Source organism: Arvicanthis niloticus, chromosome 6, assembly GCF_011762505.2.
Source record: "Arvicanthis niloticus isolate mArvNil1 chromosome 6, mArvNil1.pat.X, whole genome shotgun sequence".
NCBI classification, from domain to species: Eukaryota; Metazoa; Chordata; class Mammalia; order Rodentia; family Muridae; genus Arvicanthis; species Arvicanthis niloticus.
This window is the reverse complement of record NC_047663.1, coordinates 16,137,387-16,154,922: the sequence shown is the minus strand read 5'-3', so window position 1 is coordinate 16,154,922 and position 17,536 is coordinate 16,137,387. Positions and strand designations below refer to the sequence as shown.

At 49.8% G+C, this 17,536-nt stretch overlaps 2 protein-coding genes across 3 annotated transcripts; one reads left to right on the top strand and one right to left on the bottom strand.

Annotated features, from left to right (window-relative positions):
• The first annotated feature begins 165 nt into the window (after window positions 1-165).
• Psmc5 (proteasome 26S subunit, ATPase 5) lies at window positions 166-6,579 on the top strand. 2 transcript variants are annotated; one of them, XM_034504316.2, is made up of 12 exons: window positions 166-284; window positions 885-956; window positions 4,159-4,228; window positions 4,544-4,641; window positions 4,799-4,855; window positions 4,932-5,162; window positions 5,392-5,518; window positions 5,604-5,794; window positions 5,888-5,986; window positions 6,067-6,177; window positions 6,272-6,358; window positions 6,478-6,579. In XM_034504316.2, exons 1-12 carry the CDS (start codon window positions 231-233, stop codon window positions 6,529-6,531), a joined length of 1,251 nt encoding a protein of 416 aa, XP_034360207.1. In that variant the 5' UTR covers window positions 166-230; the 3' UTR covers window positions 6,532-6,579. The 2 variants fall into 2 exon arrangements, with proteins under 2 accessions (XP_034360207.1, XP_034360208.1); XM_034504317.2 differs by having other exon boundaries at window positions 253-454.
• A 65-nt stretch (window positions 6,580-6,644) lies between these two features.
• Window positions 6,645-16,253, bottom strand: Smarcd2 (SWI/SNF related BAF chromatin remodeling complex subunit D2). The gene is made up of 13 exons (XM_034504314.2): window positions 15,661-16,253; window positions 10,887-11,071; window positions 10,689-10,731; window positions 10,442-10,564; window positions 10,086-10,241; window positions 9,407-9,502; window positions 9,179-9,280; window positions 8,675-8,836; window positions 8,422-8,519; window positions 8,154-8,289; window positions 7,929-8,051; window positions 7,697-7,798; window positions 6,645-7,626 (listed from the first exon to the last, which is right to left on the bottom strand). The coding sequence occupies exons 1-13, from the start codon at window positions 15,874-15,876 to the stop codon at window positions 7,573-7,575; spliced, it is 1,596 nt and encodes a 531-aa protein (XP_034360205.1). The 5' UTR covers window positions 15,877-16,253; the 3' UTR covers window positions 6,645-7,572.
• Between the last annotated feature and the right edge of the window lie 1,283 nt (window positions 16,254-17,536).

Below are 17,536 nucleotides of genomic sequence, written 5' to 3'. Positions count from 1 at the left end.
TACAAGTTAAAAGTAGAGGCTAGAAAGTAGAATACAGTAACTACTATCCTAGACTCTAGGAGTCATCATCCATATCTCTTCACAAAACTACTGATGTCCAGTAGAGCGCCTACTATTAGAGCCACTGTTATTGTTTCGCCACACACCCCGCCCATTGACCCGGAACTGTTTTCGGCCGTGACTCAGGTCGCACGCTTTCGCCTCCGCGCCTGCGCAATAGGGTGACTTGGATGCCGGCGGTCCCTGCCGAAAGAGGGAAGATGGCGCTTGATGGGCCAGAGCAGGTAAGGATTCTGCCGCGGCGGCAAGGCAGCATCCAAGCTGAGTGCGGAGTGCACAAAATCTGAAGTGAGGGGTGGCCACGAACAAGAGGGTCGAGTGGATCAGGGGTGGGTGGATCACGTCAGACTGGACCCTGCCTGGGACTGGATCTGCTGTGTCAGCGCCACCCGAGGTAAGCAGGACGGGGTGGATAGAAACTGAATGAAGAGCTAGTCAAGCCGGAATGGCCTGGGGTGGGACCTGGACTTGGTCTCTCCGTTCTGGCTTTGTCTGTAATAGTTACACCTTGGGTATGGATAGCTCTTGCCACAGAGCAAAGCGCTCTCTGGGTATATGGCTCCTTGAGCCTCCTAAAAGTCTTCGAGGGTAGGAGGTAGTTGCATCCTTTTAGTGGATTCAAAAGTAAAGGATTAGAACCAAGAGCTAAGCCTCCGAAGTTCAAACACACAGTCCTCACCCATCGAGATACCAGTTTCTGAGGAAAAGGGAATGATATTTTCCTGGCCTTGTTTCTTAAGCTATATGGTAAAATGGCCTGAAAATACGTTGGCTTTATCCCTTAGTAGTTTATGCCCTTGTTTAACAATTACACTTGTCTTCAGATGGAACTGGAAGAGGGGAAGGCAGGCAGTGGACTCCGTCAATATTATCTGTCCAAGATTGAAGAACTCCAGGTGAGTACAGACACCAGAGGGAGCTAGTCGAGGATGAGAGCTGATGGGTGCAGATTTCTCCATGTCTTTTTTCCACTGGGAGTGCAGCTAAGAGTTCTTTTCCAGTGTTGTTCGTTTGTGGCTCTTTGGTTGTTCCTTTGTTGTGTGGATATGTATATACTGGTTGTTCATTTGTTGTGTGGATATGTGCATAAGCCTGTGTGCACCACATGTATGCAGGTGCCTGTGCAGGGCAGAAGAGGCCAGTGGATCCCCTGAAACTTGAGTTACAGATAGTTATGAGCTACCACTGGTGCTGAGAAGTAAAGCCAGGCCCTCTGCAAAAGCAGTAAACCCTCTTAACTGCTGAGCAGTCTCTCCAGCCCTTTCTTTGTAGTCAGGAAGTAACAAGCAGTTTAAAGTATATTGATATACTTTGTGGAAATAGTATTTAGATTTTTGTGTGTGTGTGTGCTTACTTTTTTTTTTCCAAGTTTTTCATTGTATTTTATGTGTTTGGGTGTTTTGCTTGTATCTATGTCTGTGCCACACATTTGCCTATGAAGGCCAGAAGATGGTGTAGTATCCCTTGGAAATGGAGTTCCAGACGGTTGTGAGCTGTCATGCGGGTGCTGGGAATCAAACCCAGATTCTCTAGAGGAGCAAGCCGGTACTTTTAACCACTGAACCACCTCTCCAGGCCCAAGAGTCAAATATTAGACCTGTAATGCTGGCACTCAGGAGGCTGAGGCAGGAGTAGTGTTTTAAGTTTGAAGCCAGTCTGGATTATATAAAACCCTGTCTGGAAAACAAAACCACCTGAAAAAAGGAATCACTAGCCAAAGATGTAAGTAAGAATGAGTTTGGGAATGAAGCCACGGAGAAAGTGTCTGAACCCCAGGTGCATTTGCAGCTATTCTGTTTAGTTTACCTTTTCTTCCTTAGACAAATGTCTCACTGTGGACCCACAGCTGACCCACAACTCCCTATGTAGACCAGGCTGGACTCAATCTCAGAATTCAATTGCCTCTGCCTCCCAAATGCTGGGAGAAAAGCATGAGCCACCACACTCAGAATGGTTCTTATCATTTTTTTAATGCTGCTTTTCCATGTGATTTCATGTCTCAGGTCTGAAATAAGGCAGGATGGTGGATGTTGTTGTCTGTCTTTTATTGTCTTGCCTTTGCCTTCATTTTGTTTATTTAATGAATTTATTAAAAACAGGATCTCATTGTGTAGCCCAGATGGACTGGAGCTCTCCAGCTCTCAGCCTCAGCCTCCTTAGGGTTGGAATTACAAGTCTGTGTGATCATGCCTACCTTTAAAATTAACTGTTTTTTTTTTTTTTTTCTAATTGTATATTTTGAAATCCTTATCACCATTACCACCCCTTATATAGGTGTTCCTAAATGCATAACTACAACCTGTTCAGTCTATATAATGTTACCTGTATGTATGTGCTCACTTGGTATGGGATAACCAAATGAGGGGTTCTTCCTTGGGGAAGTCTATTTGTCTTCCTCTCAGCATTCCTCAGTTGCCTGTAATTCTTTGTCTAGGGTTGAGGCCCCATGAATGAACTCCCCTTCCATCTTAGCGTGTCCACTGGTGTCATCAGTGTTCAGGACTTACTTAAGCAGCCATGTTCATGTCATGAGACTTCACGAGTGTAACCTCTCTGACATTTCTAGGAGACAATCTCCCAGCAAACTTTTTGTTTCTCTGGCTCTTAGGGCCTCTCTGCCCCGTCTGCCTTAGGTGTAGGAGTTGTGTTATAGATGTATCATGCACTCCTCAGTCTCTTGGTCTCTACATTTTAATTTGTTGTGGTTGTCTGTAATTGTCTCTATTTTTTGCCAAGAGACGTTTCTTGTGAAGAGATTAGAACTACATCTATCTGTAGTAGATAGATTGCAGTTAGGGATTATGCAGATTCAGTAAAGCAGTGATTGTAGGTTCTTCCAGATCCATAACTTAACTAGCCCAGGGTAGTTGGCTATGTCTCTAATACCAGGCATGGTTTTCCTCCTGTTAAACAGGCTGCAAGGCCAGTTTGAGACCTGGTGGGTGCCACCACGGTGACCTTTGTGGTTCCCAGGCATCATAGCTGAGTAGAACTGTTGGTTGCTTCCTCCTTGGAAGCTCGTGTGGAGCCTTCTAGTGCCATGAAAGCCAATCCTTAGGGACAAGGCTTTCAGGTCAGAGCCAAAGCAAGTGCTCCGGGTCCTGTGTTTGAAGTACATGGTGTCTTCAGCAACGAAATCATGCTTTACTCCTGGGGGGGGGGGGGGGGGGGGTGCCAACCAAGGGCAACAGCAATAGCCTATAATGTTTTAGGAGTCTCTTGAGTGACTCTGACCAACAACTCAAAAGGTGGCTTATCAGACCTGCTGGGTTTTTTATTAACTAGTCTTGAATGGACCATTACCAATCCAGATGGGAAAATGGAATTTAACTGTATGTATATCCACAGCTTATATGCATTATCTCCCATGTAGCTGATAACGCCTTGATGACGTTTTCAAACATCTTACTATTTCATCTTGCTCTTCCCTCCCATATTTATTTTCTTCTGCTCTCTAAAGTTCCCTCCATTCTCACTTTCCCTACGGATCACTCAACCCCTCTATTACACACATCCACACCATGGTTTATATGTCACTTTCCTGGTTTCTGCAGTCATCCAGGCTATACACACACGTCAAGACATGGAGCTAGGAACTAACTTACTTTCAACAGCAGTTGGGCTAGAACTCAGGCTTCCCACCTGAGGACCTCTCCGCCGTACCAGGTTACCTCTCCAGAAGCCGCTCCCATGAGCAAATTGTAGTTTCTCTCCATTAGATTTTGCTCTTCCTGGACCAGAGGTAGTGGGCCTTTTGAGATACCTGCCTGGGGCTCGTTAGGAAGTCTTAAAGGGGACAGGACAGAGCCTTCAGATACTCACTGCTGGAGAAGCTAAAGAAGCAACTTAAACTGCCTTTAAGGGTCTCAGCCAAGCCAGGCGGTGGTGGCGCACGCCTTTAATCCCAGTACTTGGGAGGCAGAGGCGGGCGGATTTCTGAGTTTGAGGCCAGCCTGGTCTACAGAGCGAGTTCCAGGACAGCCAGGGCTACACAGAGAAACCCTGTCTTGGGGGAAAAAAAAAAAGAGTCTCAGCCAAGATCCAGTTTCCTACAGGCTTTTGACTTTGAGTCATGGGATTTGTCTCTTGTCTCCGCAGTTGATTGTAAATGATAAAAGCCAGAATCTCCGAAGACTACAGGCACAGAGGAATGAGCTAAATGCAAAAGGTGAGACGGGAAAACACGAAAAACTTGGTGTTGCTTTGAGGCAAGGTCTGGCTGTCCCCAACCTTCCATCTTGTGCAGTGCAGTCTCCTCTCAGCCTACAGTGATGCTCACTGTTCACTATGAGGCTGCTTCCCATCTCAGCCTACAGTGATAATCTCAGTGTCCATTATGTGGCTGTTTCCCATGCATATCTCTTCAGAGTCCTGCTGGAAGCCCCTTTCAAGTCTCAAGTCTTAAGTTCTTTCTTTCCTTCCAACTCTTAAAACGGTCCATAGGTGACTGGTGGTTTTTTAATGGTTTGTGGAATGTTTTTAGTTCGCCTGTTGCGGGAGGAGCTGCAGCTGCTGCAGGAACAGGGCTCCTACGTTGGAGAAGTCGTGAGGGCCATGGATAAGAAAAAAGTGTTGGTCAAGGTAAGACCATCATGGCATCAAGGCCCAGCTCCTTGCGTTCCCTGCCTTTGTATGTAGCCCTGTGTGTGGTGTTACCCAGAGCTTCCTGGTGTTAATCCTGGTTAGGGCGGCTGTGTTGACTACTGAGGAAAATCATAAGCCCTTATTATTTCTTCAGGTCCATCCTGAGGGCAAATTTGTTGTTGATGTGGACAAGAACATTGATATCAATGATGTAAGTGTGGCAGGTAATGTTGTGGTTGGGGGAGCGGCACCACCACCCTGTATCCTGAGACTCCCCCTCCCTCCAGGTGACACCCAATTGTCGGGTTGCTCTAAGAAATGACAGCTACACTCTGCATAAGATCCTACCTAATAAGGTGGACCCTTTGGTGTCGCTAATGATGGTAGAAAAGGTGCCAGACTCAACTTACGAGATGATTGGCGGGCTGGACAAGCAGATCAAGGAGATCAAAGAAGTGATCGAGCTGCCTGTGAAGCACCCTGAGCTCTTTGAAGCACTGGGCATTGCACAGCCAAAGGTAACATCAGAGTTAGCCAGCACTGGGTAGCCCTCCCCGCTGAACAGCAGCAACAAGAGACTTCTGGAGCACTAAGCTAATTTAAATACAGTCCAGGAAAGATATTAGCCTTCAGTTTTCATATCCTTCACCTCAAGCAAGGATCCAGCCCAAAGCCCTCACTTGTGCCTGTTCAGTAACTCAAGAGTTGGCCTTTTCCCCCTAAGTGTAATGTACACTCTCCCTCTAGGGAGTCCTGCTGTATGGACCCCCAGGCACCGGGAAGACACTGTTGGCCCGTGCTGTGGCTCATCATACAGACTGTACCTTTATTCGTGTCTCTGGCTCTGAACTGGTACAGAAATTCATCGGGGAAGGTAACTATACCGAAGGATGTGAGGGGTGAGTGGAAGGGTAGAGGGTGGGGTGCACATAGCACTAATGCCACGTTGGTTTGCCCAGGGGCTAGGATGGTGAGGGAGCTGTTTGTCATGGCCCGAGAACATGCTCCGTCCATCATCTTCATGGACGAGATTGACTCCATCGGCTCTTCACGGCTGGAGGGAGGCTCTGGAGGCGACAGTGAAGTGCAGCGCACAATGCTGGAACTGCTCAACCAGCTGGATGGCTTTGAGGCCACCAAGAATATCAAGGTGAGACGGATAAGCTTTCAGACAAGCCAGCTAAAGGCGTGAGGTGGCATGCAGGCCTGAGAGTTGTATAGCTGATTCCACTCCTTTTTCCAGGTTATCATGGCTACTAATAGGATTGATATCCTGGACTCTGCCCTGCTTCGTCCTGGGAGGATTGACAGAAAAATTGAATTTCCACCTCCCAATGAGGAGGTCTGTGCTGGAGGTGCCTGGAGGAGCTCTGGCTGTGGAGACAGAGTGCAGGGCTTAGGGCTTTCTTCTCTTATCCATAGGCCCGGCTGGACATTTTGAAAATTCACTCTCGGAAAATGAACTTGACCAGGGGGATCAACCTGAGAAAAATTGCTGAGCTGATGCCAGGAGCTTCAGGGGCTGAAGTGAAGGTAACTGGAGGCTTCAGGGAAGCAGGGAAGCAGAAAGCCTTAAGAGCCAACTAAGGGGTTCAGCAGCAGGGGCTCAGCTTCTCTCCCCACCTAGGGTGTGTGCACAGAAGCTGGCATGTATGCTCTTCGGGAACGGCGTGTCCACGTTACTCAGGAGGACTTTGAGATGGCAGTAGCCAAGGTAAGCCTCTGCTTGTCCCTGTGCTACGGTGGTTCTGGAGCAGGGGTCAAGCTTGTGTCCACGGCTCATAAATCCCTGCTCATGCATGTATATGCGCTCTCTTCTCCCTCCCTCCCCAGGTCATGCAAAAGGATAGTGAGAAAAATATGTCTATCAAGAAGCTATGGAAGTGAGGGTCTGTCCCTTGTGTGGATCCCTCAAATAAAGGTCTGTGCGATAAAGTCTAGTACTCCAGTTTGTTTATGCGTGATTACATTGTTCAATGACCGGGTCTGGGCACCACCAATAAACAAAAAGATTTATTTGGAATTTTCCAAGTTTGCCAGAAGTGGCATTTGCTAAGCCTTAGGCCCACCCTCATTAAGACCAACTGCAAAGGGTAACAACATTCCTCCAGCTTTCCCCTTCCCCTGCAGCACACACACACACGCACGAGCACACACACACAAACACACACACACATCCCTACTTTATTTAGCTGGGTTAGAGAACTGGCACATTCCCACCCTCTGGGAGATTCCACTTCTCCCTGCCCAAGCAGCTATGGGTGGGCAGCCCCATGGCATCCCAGGAGATGATGACGGCTGCAGCCGCTTGCATAGATTAAGAGAAGAAAAATAAGGAAGGAGGCACCAAGTGGGCTCCCTGAAAAACCCCAGTTACCTCTGTACAAAAAAAGTGGCTCCCACGTAGAAAAACCTGCTCCCCAAATAGTGCAAATACCCAAAGAGAAGGACAAACCAGCAGCAAGGCTGGGCTTGGAGGAATGGCAAAGAACTTTGGTTGAGAAAGGCCAGGAAGAGTCTGGGCTGGGCCTCCTCTTCCTTGCCCAGCTCCCCAAAACCAGCTCTGACACTGGCTCTAGGGTGGAGCCTGTAAACGTGCAAACCCAGCAGCCTTTGGTTCGGAAATGTCTGTTACAAAGTTAAAGCACGACCTCCAGCAGTGCTGCTTGGCCTGCCTGCCGGGGGCTGAGGCGGCACATTGCGAACCCAATTAAAGCCAGTGCTAAAAGGTAAGTAATAAGGCTTTGGGGACCAAGCAGTGAGGGATCTAAAACTACATTTATGAAACTACAGCTGGGAGTGGAGGGTGACAGGAAACACACCTCACTCCGTCCTACGTGTCTGCAGCCCCAGCCAGAACCAAGAGGACAGTCTCCTGTTAGGTTCCAGGGCAGGGAAGGAAGGATGGCAGCGGCAGTCCCTGAGCAGTTAGGTCAGGCGAATTCCCAGCACCTGTTCCAGTTCCTGCCTTCGCTGCTGCACCTGAAGAAGACAAAGCATGCCTCAGACTCGAGCTTCTCAAGAGAAGGAGGCCAAAATGACAAAGCCTCACCTTGGCAAAGATGTGCCTCCCAACCGCTTCCTGAGCCCAGGGCTGGTGGTAGAAGGCGGCTCGTCTCTCCTCCTCAGGGTTCCCAATCACATCTGTGATGATCTGTGAAGAGAAGGGGTAAGGTGTGGCAAAGACCCCACCCCTGCCTGTCAGTCTACTCTGGGACATGGGGTAGGAAAAAAAAATTCACCCATTAGGTTATGTGGATTCCGTTCAAAGAGGAGAAGTGTACCTTGAGGTCTCTGCGTTGGGAACGGAGCCATTCCTGGATGAAGTCCTGGGGCTCAGTGCTAAAGCTGAGCATGAAATCCCTCTGGGTCTTTAGCTGGTTGATGGACTCAATGGTCTCATGGATCTGCAGAAGGAGTGCTCGTGTCAGATGTGCTACAGCCCTGGGCTCTGAGGTCCTGTCGGTGCTGGGTGACAGACCAACTCACTCTAGCCCCAGAGGCCTCACCTTGACATCAAGAGAGGCAATCTCCTGCTGGTTGGTGGTAGAGGCCAGGAAGTTGCTCATCTGGGCCTTCAGTGGGTCATCAACCTCTACATCAATGTCATAGCAGGCTGTCTTCTTTTGGTCATTCGGGTCCACACTGCAGGCAGCATGGGAAAGCATGGGGAAACAAAGCTATGAACGTCCCAACCAACAAGCCTATCCTAGGAGTAAGGTTTTGGGGTAAGTTCTGTTTTCCAAGAGCCCTCTCATTTCTCTTCCTTCTATTTACCTAATGACATGATTAATAACAATGGGGTCTGGATGCTGCAGCAATCCAGCCAGCTTCATGGGAATCTCGGAGAAACGGAGTCGGCCACAACTGAAGATCTGGAAAGAGCATCAAAGGCACGGTGATGCCTGAGGGCCTGAGAAGTTGACTATTCCAGGGCTAGTAGACAGCAGTCAAAGAAGACCAAGCACTAGGGTTTCAGAACAGAAGACCCAAGGGTTGACAGATCAAGAAGCAGGTAATTCCAGCTGACCTGGCGGAAGTAACGATTGCAGTTGATGTACTCTCGCTCATGGCCGTCCTGCAGCTGGTTGTGTTTGATGTAAAGCCACAGTGCCTGCATGATGGCAGCCCTTGTCTGTGTGTGCACTCCCAGCAACCTCGCCAGGCGGGGGTCCAGTTTATACTGAGGAGGCTGGGAATGGACAGAAGGAGTCAAGAAAGGTTCTTGTGCAGAAACAATACTGATGGGGTTAGAATAGTGGTTCTCAATCTTCCTATTGCAGGAACCCTTTAATACAGCTCATATTGTGACCCCCCCCCCCAACCATAAAATCATTCTCCTTACTACTTCATAACTGTAGTTTTGCTAGTGTTATGAATCATAACGGTCTTAGGTGATCCCTGTGAATGGTCACTTGCCACCACACGCCAAAAGGTCATGAACCACAGATTGAGAACTGCTGAGTTAGAGAACCATGCACCCCTTCCTTGCATGAAACCTGTGGCTCCATTTGTGACCCTGGGCGACTGTCACCTGATGATCCAGCATGAGCAGAAGAGTGCACTTGACATTGAGATCTCCTGGCCGTTTCACCTGAAAGCCATCTGTCTCCTGTGTGGTGGGCATCCGATGCCACTGTCAGGCAAGAGAGTAGCAGAGTCCATCACTAGCAGACAAGCTACAGCACTCCACCAGCACACTGATGTTACGCTCTGTGTTCCCTGGAAGCCAGTCCCTCCCAGGCTCCAGAACCACTCTTACCTCCACCAGATGGTTGTCAGGCCCATACAGTTCCTTGTCCAACTCAATAACAAGGCTCTTAAAGAATGATGAGAACTTCCTCTTCTGTTTGCTAGGCTGGAAGTAAAAAGAGCTATGTAAGATGGGTGTGCTGCTGGATTTATTAATCAGAAGAAACAATTAAAGCAGGAAGCTCAAGGTCCAGTTTTGGGCCCTGAATTAGCTTTCAAAGTTTGGGCAAAATGGCAGAAAAAGAGCTCTGCATGATCCCCACTGCCAACCAGTGTGAATCCAAGACACCTGATTGCCATCTACAGGAAACTTGTAGTAACTACAGATTTTCACTCTGGCCTAGTAAGTGTGACTTCTGGGTTTGATTCCCAGCATAGTGACGACAACCCCACCACCATTCTAACCCTTTCCCTAAGCTAGGACTTTTTTTTTTTTTTTTTTTTTTTTTTTTTTTTGGTTTTATGAGACAGGGTTTCTCTGTGTAGCCCTGGCTGTTCTGGAACTCACTCTGTAGACCAGGCTGGCCTCGAACTCAGAAATCCGCCTGCTTCTGCCTCCCAAGTGCTGGGATTAAAGGCATGCGCCACCACCGCCCGGCAAGCTAGGACTTCTTAAAGAATGTTCATATCTGTCCATAGTTCAAGTTCACAAACGCCTTCTCCCCTCCCAACACCTTTTCTCAACTCACATCATCCAGAAGTTTTCCCTCTACTCGAAGCTCCCAGGAGGCCACCTTGTCTGCTGCTGGGGTTCCCCCAGGGGTCCCTGCAGTTCCTGCATTATCTCCATCTGCCTTGCTGGGGCTGAATGTATTGGAAATATAGATCCGAAGTTTTCGCTTTTGCTGAAGAGGAAGAAAGAGGCAGGAGGACTGAGTGAGTAGCCATATGTAGCAAGACACTATTTCAAAGTGTGCTAAATGAAGTGTGTGCTCTCCTAGTGGATGGCTCCCTGTGTGAGAAGAACTGCTCCAGCCCAAGCTCATTCCTGGAAAACAAGGCCAGGAAGGAAAAACAGTTTGGGAGAACTTGGGGTAGTATATACCGTCAGAGGCTTCTTGATGGCCTCTTGGATCTCCATCCGCTTGCGAGCAATGGTCTGGTCCAGCTTCCTCTCGAAAGCTAAAAGATCCATGTATGCCTGAGACTCTGGGACAAGCTCGCGGATCTGCAGGTTGAGAAACCCGATGACTTGCTTTACCAGCTCTAGTTCTATCACCCTCCCCTCCTTCCCCACTCCAGGACTCCCACCCTGGCCAGCCAGATCTGGGCAGGCCTCCTAACACACTCACCCGCTGAGGTAGAACCTTATCTGCCATCTTCCTCCTCTTTAACCTAGTAGGAAAACAGAAACCCATTTAAGAGGTTAACAGTCTGAATTCACTATCTTCAAAACCCTCTCCCAAATTGCCAAGAATCTTCTTGGGGTCAAGGTAGAGGGAAACTTACCACCAGAGACAAGATAGGCAAGGTATGAGAAATAGTCTTACCCTCGGCGCTGGGCAGGCATCGGGGGCTGGGCCTGAGGCACAAGCAGGCGTTTTCGGAATGGATCCATCATGGTAGGTGGCATGCCAGGTCGAAGCGGAGCAGCTGTGCCAAATGGGGAACCGGCTGGAGGTCCCACCTGCAAGCCAGCCATAGGCATCCTGCTTCCTGGTGACATGCCAGGTCGCTGGGGAAAGTGGAACAATGGAGGGGCACAGGTCAGTGGCAGAGCCCTACGAGGTCCATAGCCCATACCCTCCATCTCTCTCACTCGCATGGGGAGACCAGGAACAAAGGGGAACAGGCGCCTGAGCCCAGTGTGTAAACCACACCTGCCCCGCCCCTGCAACCGCCCTGGCAGCCGTGCCAACAAATGAGGCAGCCAGAGTCCATGGGTGGGAGGAGAGTACCTCGTGCAGAAGGAAGGGCCTGGGGAATTTTTAAGGACTTATCAACACCTTTCCAGCTCCAATATGCTATGTCCTGCACTCTGGCATCAGCCAGCTTCAAGGTATTTATAGAGTCCTTAGACACCCCTTCTTAGCCCACTTAGACACCCCTTTTTCCTTTCCCCATACTGAAGGAAAAACATTACTCGGGAGACCAGGGGCAATGCATAGCAACCCAGGGGAGTCCAGGAGGATATAAAAAGTCTGATGCCTGGTGGCACGATGGGAAGAAGGCAGTAGGGACGGCAAGCCCATGAGGCAGTAGCACCCCAAGTGAGCAAGTACAATAAGGATGGCTTGGCCATGTCTCAACTTGGGGGATGGCCTCAGGAGAATATAGACACCATCTGGTCACCATATGGCCCCTAACACACCGCGGACCTGTCCCATCCCCCTCACCCTTCCCCTTGCCCTTTCTCCCTCTTCCCCTCCTCCTACCTCCCTCCCTCTCTCTCTCCCCTATTGCCATGCCCCTATCTCTAAGTCAAAAAGACCCTCAAAAAGGAAATTATGGTCCTTGGGTGGCCTATGGGAATGAGAACAGCAAACATCTGGACTCTGCCCATGGTCTCGGCACCACCTGGCAGCCAGGCTGCTGGTGGTTCAACTTAACCCTAGCCATCCCAAGCTGCAGAATAAGATTGTTCAGGGATGCAAGAATACAGAGTCAACAACAGTCTGGGTGACACAAGTAGCTTCTTGACTTCCAAGGCCCAGTTTTCCAACATTTCTGGGAGCCTTCCACCTCCCGACTCCATCCACATGGCTGCTGCCTGAAAGGCCTGTTTGGCAGCTCTGCCTTGCACACACTGTCCCTGGCAGCTTCACAGGGCTGGCCCCAGGGCCCAGGTTATGCAATCAATCAGTACAACCAGACAACCAGGCCAGCCTGGATAGAGATTCAGACTAAGTTAAAGGACCACCCCCACAACCCCACACCCAAGCATCCTGGAGATGAGTCTCTGCAATTTCTTTATCCAGCACTAAGGAGTCAGACTCATGACCAGTAGCAGAGAGGGAAGGAAAGAAACATGACCCAGAGACAAGGGACAGGGGACAGCAGCAGAGCAGGGTGACAGTGGCAACTGAGGAGTTAAAAGTGGGAGACCCTGGGACCTTGGGAGTCCTGCCACAAGTCTCTCCTCATCAGGAAGAAATTCATCAAAGCTGTTGAAAGGCAGAAGACAGCCTGTTTCTCTGCCCTAATAAGCCAGAGGCAGAGATTATAGAAGGGGGGAGGGGAACAAAAGAAAAACCTCAGGTGGCCACAGCTAAAAGTCCCCCATCATCACCCCAGACTTGAGGTTTTCCTAGAGTAACTGCAGGTGATAACCTGAGGTGCTTTGGTCCCCCAAAAGCTCTCCACTGAGGTTCATAAAGCCTGTAGTTCTGCTGAGCCCTCCAGGAAATCCCAAGGCAAGGCAGCCCAGGCAGGCCTGGAACAGGCCCCACCCAGACATCTGCTCCAGACTTCTGGGGCTCAGGCTCCAGGGCCCTAGCTCACCCACAGCCTCAGGGGAAGGCTGCTCACAATCTGAGTCCTAGTTCCCTCTTGTCAACCTCTACACCTGGGCTTTGAAGAGCTAGTTACTCCTACTTAAAAACAAAACAAAGTCACCGCCACAGATTCTCTGCCTCTCTGCCAGCCAGTCCCACCATGGGGGTAGTAGGTAGGCCTGTTTAAGTCCCCAGGATACCAGAATGCGGTAACTTCCACTAGGTCAAGCACCACCCCACATTCTAAGCTTGATTACTAACCACCAAGAAGACAAGAGAATTAGGCTAGGCCTGACTCTGCCATCTCTGGGTTAAGAATCTAGGGTTCAAGTAAGCATGTTCTGCTCTGCCCTAAAGTCTGTGGCCCTAATCCTCCTGATAGCTGCTTGAACCTAAGAGCCTCATTTGGAGGACAGACCCTGACCCTATGAACAGAAGGCATTTTAAACTCTGAGCTGTGTGAACCCAGCAATAATGCACACTAGGTTTTTTGTTTTGTTTTTGATCATGGTATGTTAAGCCCTTCAAGCTGACTGTACTCCAAAACTAGAAAAACCCTCTAGAGGAAGGTGGGCTGTCAGTTTACTTCAGCAGGCTCCACAATATGCTCACTGTGAGCACACAAATCCTCACTCTTCCTGCTCCCCCTACACACACACACACACACACACACACACACACACACACACACACACACACACACACACGAGCTCTAACCAGAAGGCACCCCTTTGTCCTCAGACTCACAGCCTTTCTGGAAGCAGGACACTGGGACATGGAAAGAGGCAGCAGCACCTCCTTCAAACCCAACCAGTGTCACCTGGGCTCTCCTCCCCTCCTTTCCCTGCCCTTCTCTGGAGGAAGAGGAGGAAGAAGAGGTAACATGGTTGGTATGGGATGCCCAGATTCAAGGCCATCTCCTTTCTCATAACTAGTAGCCACAGCTATTCGGCTGGCCAGCCTGGTCTCAGCATAGGCCCTAGGAACTCTCTACAAAATATGCAGGAATCCATCTTCCCATCTTCAACAGGGGCTTTCCCAAGGGCATGTTCTCTGTCAGCTGCATGCCAAGGAAACGGGTCTACATAGTGAGTTACAGGACAGCTACGACTATACAGAGAGACTCGGGAAACCAACCACCCAAACAGATATCCCCAGTGTCTGTAGGAAACATCCAGATCAGTTCTACGAAAGCAGGACTAGGGTCTAGAATAAATGATGTAGGACCAATTAGTGATACACTAGGCCCATGGATCTCCAAAGAAAGCAACAAGGGAAAGATAAATTCCAGCTAGTATCCTTGGAACCAAGTCTATCTCTGTTCATACCCAAACTCATTTTGTTTTGAGATAGGAGGAGGAATGAAGGGAATCACTTATCCCCACCCAAACCCCCAGTTAGGTATCTCCTTAGAAATTTGATTCCTGGGTGACATACACAAGTTCCATGAAGATCTATTTCTGACTTCTGCCCAGAGACACCAGCAGAGGACAGAGTAAGCTTCCATGCACACTTTCGGACCTTTGAAATAAGCCACTGCCTTTGGCTGTGGCACATATGGCCTTGACAGAAACCTGGGGTTTAAGTAAAAGAGACGTTGGGTGTGGTAGTGTGTGACTGTAATGCCAGCACTTGAGAGACAGAAAGAGCTCAAGGACGGCTTTGGCTACACAGACAGTCTGGACGACATGAGACCCTGTATCAAAAAGCAAGTAACAAAAGTGACAAGGATGTGGGAAAAGGATGGACACACTCCCCAGGCACTCTGGGAAAGGAGGTGCAACTCACTGATAAAGCAATTGTCTGCCACGTGCAAAGCCCTGCCTGGGTTCCATGCTCAGCACCAAAATGAAAAAGCAAAACAAACTTCACAAACATTCTGGAGCAACTTAGACCAGAGCACTGGAGAACCAGGAGCCTCACATGCAGAATTGGGCTGAGTGAGTTCCCAACGCACTGACCACAGGATCTTGTCTCTGCTTGTCAACGGCCTTTTGATGCTGCAAACTAAGACTACTCTCTTCCAAGACAGAGGGTTAGGGCAGTACCCAGTGCAGCCCAACACCGGCAGGACTCATGAAGCCTCCCTGCTCCTCCAAACTTAACTACTAGACACTGACATCAAGAAGAAAGCCCAGTACAGAGGATATCTAGAATGGTCTGTTAATGGGATTGGGCTTTCTTTAGACCTGGACGCCTCTATCTCTAATCTATCCTGGAGAGATCTGGGGGTCCCCCCCACCCCCGTCTTTAGTCTCCCGTTTCGTAGGAAGCCAGGCTTCCTTTCTCCTCAACTTGAGCAGCTGGGAGCCATCACAGACATACTAACCCTCTGCCAGTTCCCAACTAGGAAAAGGAAAAAAAAAAAAAAAAAAAAAAAAAAAAAAAAGCCAAGGCAGAGATGCAATGGGACCGAGGCCAAAGAAAGAGTAACCCTGTTCCCTGTTTTCTCACTAACGACCCTCTTCCAAAATTTCCTCACCACATCCCGGGTTACTCCGGGACCTGCCTTACATTTTTCAACCTGATCGTCCACAATTCTCTAGATCCTACGAAGCCTCCATCTCTTAAGTTACTCAGAGCCAAGAAGCCCCGGAACTCTTCTAACTGCTCAAATTCTCCACCGCAGAGGGCTTTCATCCTTTCCCCAACATTGCCTCCAACCCCTAGCCTCTGAACAAGGGACTCTGGCCTGCCCGCCACCAGCCCACGACAGTTCCTCCTGCAGTGTCCCCTGGGCCGCCTGTGCAGGGACTCCTTCTGCCCTCACCTGAGGCCCCAGGGAGACCAACCCAGCGCCCTCGCGGCGCCGCCCGCCTGCCTTCCTCACCTGGTACTGCGCCGCGGGGCCCGCGGGGACCATGGGACGGAAGGCGGCGGCCCCCGGTACCCCCATGCCTCCAGAAGGCCCCGGGCCCCTGAGCGCCGGGTTAGGCAGCATTCCGGGTCCCGCAGGCGGAGGCGGTGCACCAAGGGCCGCGGCAACAGCGCCGCCGCCGGGGCTCAGCGGGGGCAGCGGGAACCCGCCCGCGCCACGGCCCGACATCACTCTGTCCCGTCCCGCGGTGCAGCGATCCGGCCTCCGGTCGCCGTGTTGAGTCCGCTCCGCGAGCTACGTTCCGCGATCCGGGACTTTCCAATTTTATTACCGGGTTCCGGGATCTTCTATTCCAAGTTCGCAAGTTCTTCGTAGCCCAGCTTTAGGATCCGTAAACCCTGTGACTCCGCTCCTGCCAGGGATATTCCAGATCCGGGATATGCTGCAAGCCCACAGGCCTCTCCCGGCCTCCGGAGGTTTGATCGCCGGAGTCCAGTTACCCAGAGGCGGTTACGAACTCTCAGCCCCGCCCAACCCAGGCCTCGGCAGGCCCCTCCCCTGCTCGGCAGCCCAATCGAGATTGCCTCTTTAAATCCCGCCCTCGCGAGACCCGCCTCAAACAAGCACCGCCCATAACTGACGGTCTTAGAGCCCCGCCCTTTGGGACCGCCTTTTCCCGGAGGAGCGGGAGCGGAAGCTGAAGCTGCACGCGGAAGCGCTGAGAAAGGCGCGGGGTCAGAGTTCGAAGGTCACGTAGGGCCATCACAACGATTAGGTATCTGCTGCTTTAAGAGCCCATCTTAGGACCTGAAGGTGTAGGCCAGTGGTATAAGTCTTTCAACTTCCAGCACCCCACGCCCTCACACCCACCTACCCCAGTATCTTATACTGATTGCTCAGCGCTTCCATGGACTTGGCGGGCCCCTGATGGGACCCAGATGGGTGAAAGCTTGACTTGGCCCAGCTCCCAAGTACTTAGCACACTAACCTGTCCGTGCCTCACCAGGAAGCCTGGTAATTTATTCCGCAGAAGACGTTTTTAGGTGAAGGGATTTTGCATGTTGAGAGGACTCCAGGTAGTGAAATAAGTTTTATCCAGTTTGTATAGGACTTAGTTTTGAAAAGTTGAGAACCTTTTCAGAAACCACTGGCTTCAGCTATGTTATAGACCTACCCCTCTGTTAATGTGGTATTTCCTCCCCACGGTATAGAATCAGTGCTACTTGACTAGGCACCGAGAAATCCTCAGATTAGGGTTGGGGGATGTAGCTCAGGTTATAGAGTGCTTGCCCTGGGCTTGAACCCCAGACTGCATAAACTGCATGGTGGTGCATGCCAAAATTCCAGCACACAAGACGAGGCAGGTGGGCCAGAAGTTCGGGGTTCTCAGCTACACCATCAGCTGATTCTACAGGAGACCCTATATCAAAAGAAATCTGAGCTTTTTGTTAAAAATGTGTTTTAAGATTCAATGAAGCAGGGGCAGTGTCTGAGATTCTGTATTTCTTTTTTGGTTTTTCGAGACAGGGTTTCTTTGTGTAGCCCTGGACTTCCTCGAACTAGGTCTGTAGACCAGGCTGGGTTCTAACTCACAGAAATCCACCTGCTTCTGCCTCCCAAGTGCTGGGATTAAAGACATGTGCTAACACTACCTGGCTTAATAGACCACATTTTAAGTAGACTGGCAGAGACTTTTTTATAATAAAAATCCTTCACTTTATGTTTTTATTCACAACCAATATACATATATATATGCATATGTATATATATACATATATGTGTGTATACACACACACATATATATATATATATATATATATATATATATATATATATATGGTCGTATACACACACACATTACTAGCAGCTCCTATCTATGGCAGTCCTC

Bases quoted from the DNA above. Each gene is read 5' to 3' on its own strand.
- Psmc5 (XM_034504316.2), top strand. From the start codon at position 231: ATGCCGGCGGTCCCTGCCGAAAGAGGGAAGATGGCGCTTGATGGGCCA. The intron at 4,229-4,543 runs GTGAGACGGGAA...GAATGTTTTTAG, and splicing joins GAATGAGCTAAATGCAAAAG to TTCGCCTGTTGCGGGAGGAG. The intron at 5,163-5,391 runs GTAACATCAGAG...CTCTCCCTCTAG, and splicing joins TGGGCATTGCACAGCCAAAG to GGAGTCCTGCTGTATGGACC.
- Smarcd2 (XM_034504314.2), bottom strand. From the start codon at position 15,876: ATGTCGGGCCGTGGCGCGGGCGGGTTCCCGCTGCCCCCGCTGAGCCCC. The intron at 10,732-10,886 runs GTAAGACTATTT...TTTTCCTACTAG, and splicing joins ATGCCTGCCCAGCGCCGAGG to GTTAAAGAGGAGGAAGATGG. The intron at 9,503-10,085 runs GTGAGTTGAGAA...TTTTACTTCCAG, and splicing joins AGGGAAAACTTCTGGATGAT to CCTAGCAAACAGAAGAGGAA.